The sequence below is a fragment of the Silene latifolia genome, chromosome 10 (assembly GCF_048544455.1).
Source record: "Silene latifolia isolate original U9 population chromosome 10, ASM4854445v1, whole genome shotgun sequence".
NCBI classification, from domain to species: Eukaryota; Viridiplantae; Streptophyta; class Magnoliopsida; order Caryophyllales; family Caryophyllaceae; genus Silene; species Silene latifolia.
The window spans coordinates 99563273-99569384 of record NC_133535.1 but is presented as its reverse complement, the minus strand read 5'-3'; the positions used below and the strand labels follow the sequence as shown (position 1 = coordinate 99569384).

Genomic DNA, 6112 nt, shown 5'->3' with positions numbered 1-6112 from the left:
TTTTCCCGGTGCCCCCCTTATACGAAATTTTTGCGTCCAGCCTTGCTAACCACTAGAGCTGTTCAAATGCGGGCTTGGGCCGGGCTGTGAAGGAAAAAGTTGTCCTTTAAGACCTTAGTGGCCGGGCCGGGCCTTAATTATGGGCCAATTATCCTTGCCCTTGCCCGCCCTTTAGTCAAAAGTCGGGCGGCCCATGGGCTAATGGGCCGTAACACGAAACTTCAATATAGATGTTTTATTAACTAAAATATATAAGGGTACCCAATATATAAATATTTTCTTTATATTTTAACCTTTATAGTTTACGTATTATTTTAGTTTTCCACATCCATATAAAATTGAACAATTTTCTTTGAAAATGTCTTTTTTTTTTAAGAGTAAAATAAAGAATTTAAATATTAAACGGGTCTAATGGGCCGGCCCACGGGATTTTCTTGTTGTCCATACCCGTCCATTAAACTTAGCGGGCTGGGCTTGACCCACCCTCTTCATTTTTCGGGTAAAAAATACTTGTCCAAACCCACGTAATAAGCGGGCTGGACGGGCGGGCCTAATGGGCGGGATGACCCATGAACAGCTACACTAACCACCCTCATTTTCCTCCATTTTTTAGTTCATTTAAGTTTCATTGGTCAAGTAATAATTTGCTCCATCCCAAACAAGCTCTAAGTCTTACCAACGCTTTTTGTTTGTTCCACGCAACTGCCTTGCTCAATTGGGTTCTGGAGGAGTGGAAATTTTTGAAGAACAATATGGTAGTATTTGTGGCTGTTACCAGTTTATTTGCTACTACCTTGAACAGAATCCATACTTATTCATTAATCAACATATTTGTATTTTACGTGATTATTTGGCTATCATCAGAGGACTCATTCTCATTCAAGATTGGACTATTCAAGAATATTACCGCGACAAAAATTGGAATAAGTTGAAAGAGAACAGTTCATATAAAAAACAGCCGAGTAACATTCATGTAATTTTTTCATTCATAAAAAAAAAACAGCCCAATGAAGCTTAACATGACCTAAGTTGTGAAATATATAAAATAGTTGATGCAATTTTCGAGTAACTTTCGACTAGACGAAGTCTTTCACATTTCACATTCCAGTAGTACATAAATAAATACAAGCAAGCAAATGGAGGCTGCTAAATCAAACAAAAGTTAAGCTCAGTCATACCCTATGAGTACTATATAAGCTAACACCAAATCGGTGCTAAACACAACTAACAATAAGATCCACGGTAAAATTGCTGTAACGGGAATTTTAGCACACCAAACTACAAATAATATTCTTAACAAATCCAAATAACATGGGAATATTAAGGGTTGTCTTCTTATCGTCACTCCTAGTTCTTTTCACGCAATCGTCAGCCACAACAGTTGTCGATTTTTGCGTAGCGGATTTACAATATCCAGAGGGCCCAGCCGGATATTCATGTAAGAATCCAGCAAATTTAACCGTTGACGACTTTGTTTTCTCTGGTTTACGCGTCGCAGGGGACACGTCTGCCAGCGTCTTTAATGTCGCGGCGACATTTGCTGTCGACATAACCTTTCCCGCCTTAAATGGGTTAGGGCTTTCAATGACCCGACTGGACATCGGTGTGGGTGGAGTTGTCCCAATTCATACACACCGAGTATCGGAGCTGATTTTGGTAATTGAAGGTGAAATAATTGCCGGGTTTATTGATTCAAATGGTGTACCATATTATAAGGAGTTATATCCGGGTGACATTATGATATTTCCACAAAGTCTGTTACATTTTCAAGTTAATGTGGGTCATAAACCAGCTCTTGCATTTGTAAGTTTAAACAGCCCTAACCCTGGCTTCCAATTTACAGCCCTTTCTATGTTTGGAAATGATTTACCAACTGAAATTATTGAGAAGATCAGTTTGTTGGATTCTACCGAAGTCAAGAGGATGAAAGAAATCTTTGGTGGTACTTCTTAATCAACTTATTCTACGTAAAATTGATATATGTGTGTATAAATAATGTATATACATGTAAGCTTGATATTATCACTTGTGTGAATGAAGTACATTTACCATGCCACTTACTGTGTAAAAATAAAGGCATTTGTTTCTTGTTATATTTTGATGGGGTTTTCCAATTGTAATCTAAGACACTTTTTGGTATGGCTTTGTTTTTTAGGCTTTTTTTTCGATGTATGCTTGTGTTTTTTCGAATTCTACTATATACCTTGGTTTTCAAACAACATACTACTAAGCTCAATAAAATGTTCTATAAATTTCCTAAATGCTCAAACTTTATATATTAATTTTGACCGGTTTAAGTTGATTGCTCATCCAAAATACGTAGAGCTATCAATATAATCATTATTTACAACTATATACTTCCTCCTATTCACCATAATCTTCAAAATAAGAAAATGGAAGAAAACCAGAATAATCCCTTTTAGGAAATAGGGAAGATTATAGTGAATAAGAGGGAGTATATTTTTATGTGAAAAAATTTAAGCGATACTTTGGGTGTTTAAGGAAATAAACTAGAACTTTAGGTGTATGATATTGTAGATATTAAAAAATCGAGGATATATGTTATTTTTATGTGATAAATTTAAGCCTTCAAAGTTAACGAATATTTGATAGGTGTCTATTTTTGAGCACATAGAACCATATATATTTAGTATATTGATCAACAAAAATAACATATATACCATTTAAAAGGAACGAAGATATGAAACGAAGATGTCCCGTTGACGATCGTAAAAGAACGCAATAGAAACAACGAGTTTGCAAATTGATACTTCCTCCATTCAACTTCACTCTACCTATTTAACTTTTGTACACTATTCACAATTGTGTGTTCAATTTTGATTTTCTCTCGATACGTAAGTGGAAATATATTCATGTGAGATCTTGTTTGATTCGTCTTTACGAGTATATTAAAAATATCTAACTTTTATATTTTTTGCAAATACGTAGCTAACGATATTTAACGCGTAAAACACGCGTTGGTAAACGTGAAAAAAGAAAGTGGTAGAGTGGAGTTGAATGGAGGAAGTATATGAAATAACTTGAAATTATTGAGATTTTAAATTGTAAAACTTTATTTAAAATAAAATAAAATGAATTTATTAAAAGTAAATTTCTCGAATAAACCTTTTAAATTATTTTTAAAAGAAAAACTTTTAAAATTCTTCAAAGTCAAATCAAATTAAATAATTTAATTCAAATGAAATGGAAAATCAAGCTCCATTCATCAGTCGACTTTTAATACGCTATCACATGACCTATCATCATCGGGTGTTTGACAGAAGTCAATAAATACAAGTATCGTGACAGATACGGTTTGATGAGACGTGTCGTCTATGCACTCACACCATATATAATCTCAACAAACTACTCCTAGTAGAGTCGCAAGTAGAGGTCGGATCCCAAGGGACGGGTATTGTATTAACTTATCGGTTGTAAATAGTTATGTCTTAGTGTCACAATTTGGGCTGAGGTTGAGATTTGCAATTTAAACTACTCAACAAAGGAAAACTAAATAAATGAAAGCAAAGCAAAGTAAGCAAATAGAGTTTGTAAACAATTAATTAAAGACACTAGGGTGTCATGGGTTCATAGGGGAATCATGATGAGATCACATAAATAAGTTACATAGATGCAAGCAATTATTGTTGTAATGGAATCGAGTTAGTTTATATCTTACCATTCCTAGGGAGACTTAGGTCTCGGAGCCGAGTTGATCACAACTTTACAACACCTACAACGACTTGGTTCTCCCTATTCAACTATATGTATAGTTTAACAAGCCTTGAGTTTGTTTATGTCTTACAAGTCTTGTTGAAAGGATAAGAGAATCATGCTAGGTTGTCAATCAAGCATTTTATAAAGCATAACATGTGCAAGTTGAAATAACAACAAGCAAGCATTCATATGAACTTATAAAGTATAGATCTACCCCATGATTAACTCCCCTAATCCCCCACTAACCCTAGTTAGGGAACTACTCACTCATTATCATGGAAAACATATTTATAATGGTGTTAATCATCTTAACAAGTATAAACATGATGAAAGAGTAAAGCAATAAGCAATAATTAAATAAGGAGTAAAGAAGTTATACCAATCTTAAGATGTGCAAATGGAAAGGAAAGAATAATAGAAGAAAACATTGATTGATGATGAAGAGTTGTCAATTCTCCGATAAAAACTCAAATAATCTTCAATTACCCAACTAGATCTAAGAATTCTTGAACAATAATTAAGGAAGGATAATTAAAGTGTAATTAATTTAATTGATGTCTAATCTCTAATTGGACTTGTTACTAATCTCCTATTACAAAGGAGTATCTATACTAAGTACAAGTATTAGGTTAACTAAGGGCTTAAATGAGGATTAAGCCCCTTAAATGAAGTTTAACGCCTTGCAAGTCCTAGCTTGAGACACACGACCTTCGTCTGATGGATCACGCTCATCCTGCACTGAGGGACGCCCGTCCTAACTTTGGGACGCTCGGGCTGAGCTTGGGGACGCCCGTCCTGAAGGGCAGTTTTGCTTCTTCTTTCATTTGGCTGCCCCTTAACTCGTGGGGGTCCTTCAGTGGTCGTGGGGGTCCTTCATCATTGCTCATTTACTTGTGTTATTGACTTAGGCCTTTAGTGTTGGTCTCCTCCTTATTGGTTGGTCGTTAGATGCGATCAATGTAGCTATGTTTTGCTCTGTTTAGGCAAGGCTAGCACTCCTCTCCTACCAAGGGAACAAAACCTCATAGAATATGCATAATAGGAAACTAAAGATAAGAAACGACCCTAATGCATGCTAGAAAGTGTAGGAACGAGGTTAGTTAGGGGACTAAATGTGCGTAGATACGAGTCACATCACGGTTACCTACAATGTGAAGATGGATAAAATTCATCCTCATTTTCAAATTGAAATCAGGAATCATATCTAGGTAGTGGTAGTATCAAATTGGAACATGATTCCTTGAACCTTATGTTTGTTTCAATTCTAGCCGGACATGGGTGATAATGAATCAAGGTAAAAATCTTTAAAATACTTTATTTAAATAATAAATTTTGATATTTTAAAACCATGTAAATAAAAGTTTAACCAAATAAATATTTAAAACATTTCATTTTCAATATATCATAGTTTTCTTTCAGTTTTCATTGTTTTTAGTTGTCGTCAATGGGTATGAATATCCCTCCCTTCCGTGGGTTCGAGGAACTTTTACATTATGGGTTTGAAGAATGGGTATGAGATCACTATTATTGTCAAACAAACACGTGCAATGTGCCTACAATGGTGGAGTTGGTGGTTAAAACTTGGGTGAAATTCCTAGGAAACCCAGGTTTAAGCCTTTCCAAGAGCAATCATGTGGATTATTTATTGCCTGAGTCCATGCCTTATAAACTTCGACCCTGTCACTCTTGGGTGACTTACCTGGTGTACAGGATTTGCAGGATATCTCGTATACCCGAGGGTTTACCTAGTGCGCACCGAAGGTAGGGGCTACGGGTTCCCTCGTTGCCGAAAAAAAAATGTGGTGAGTTTGGCTCATTCTAAACCGATACCTCTTAAGTCCTACCAATATTTTGCATGAATCAAACACGCCCTTTGAATAATGATAAATGATAATTTGATCAAGCCTAGACAACCGCTTTCACCGCCAACTATAACCGGTGCTCCCATTTCGTGCACTCCAACTGCCCCCTCGCTCATCCTTATCTCCCTTGGTTGCCCTGCGAGGAGCCTCTTGCACGATGATCTACCACCAACGGAAAACCTACCTTGCCGTCAAACCAAAACCTATCATAAAACCCCATCTTTTCTAGGAACATTCCATTAACCAACTAAAAATCCCCCTTAAAAATTCCCTGTAATAGCACAGGTTTCTGATGATACGATAGTTACTCGAAAGAATAAGATTAGTTAGAGTTGCAGCGAAATTAATAAAACTGGACAGTACTTAGAACTGTCTGATTGTCGGATTTATGATATATTGAACGGTTTGTTGAACTGTCTGATTCTAAACTTGAACTTAGTAATTTTTATGGGATTTTATAATATAAACGAAACAAGTAAATAAAAGGATATTTGCTTGAGCTAGACCTATAACTCAACCAATGAGGAATTATA

At 35.8% G+C, this 6112-nt stretch overlaps 1 protein-coding gene across 1 annotated transcript; it reads left to right on the top strand.

Moving 5' to 3' along the window:
• The first annotated feature begins 1244 nt into the window (after positions 1-1244).
• Positions 1245-2070, top strand: LOC141609094 (auxin-binding protein ABP19a-like). The gene has a single exon (XM_074428309.1). It carries the CDS (start codon positions 1312-1314, stop codon positions 1951-1953), a length of 642 nt encoding a protein of 213 aa, XP_074284410.1. The 5' UTR covers positions 1245-1311; the 3' UTR covers positions 1954-2070.
• Positions 2071-6112: the final 4042 nt, after the last annotated feature.

Excerpts from the sequence above, each read along its gene's own strand:
- LOC141609094 (XM_074428309.1), top strand. The coding sequence starts at position 1,312 with ATGGGAATATTAAGGGTTGTCTTCTTATCGTCACTCCTAGTTCTTTTC.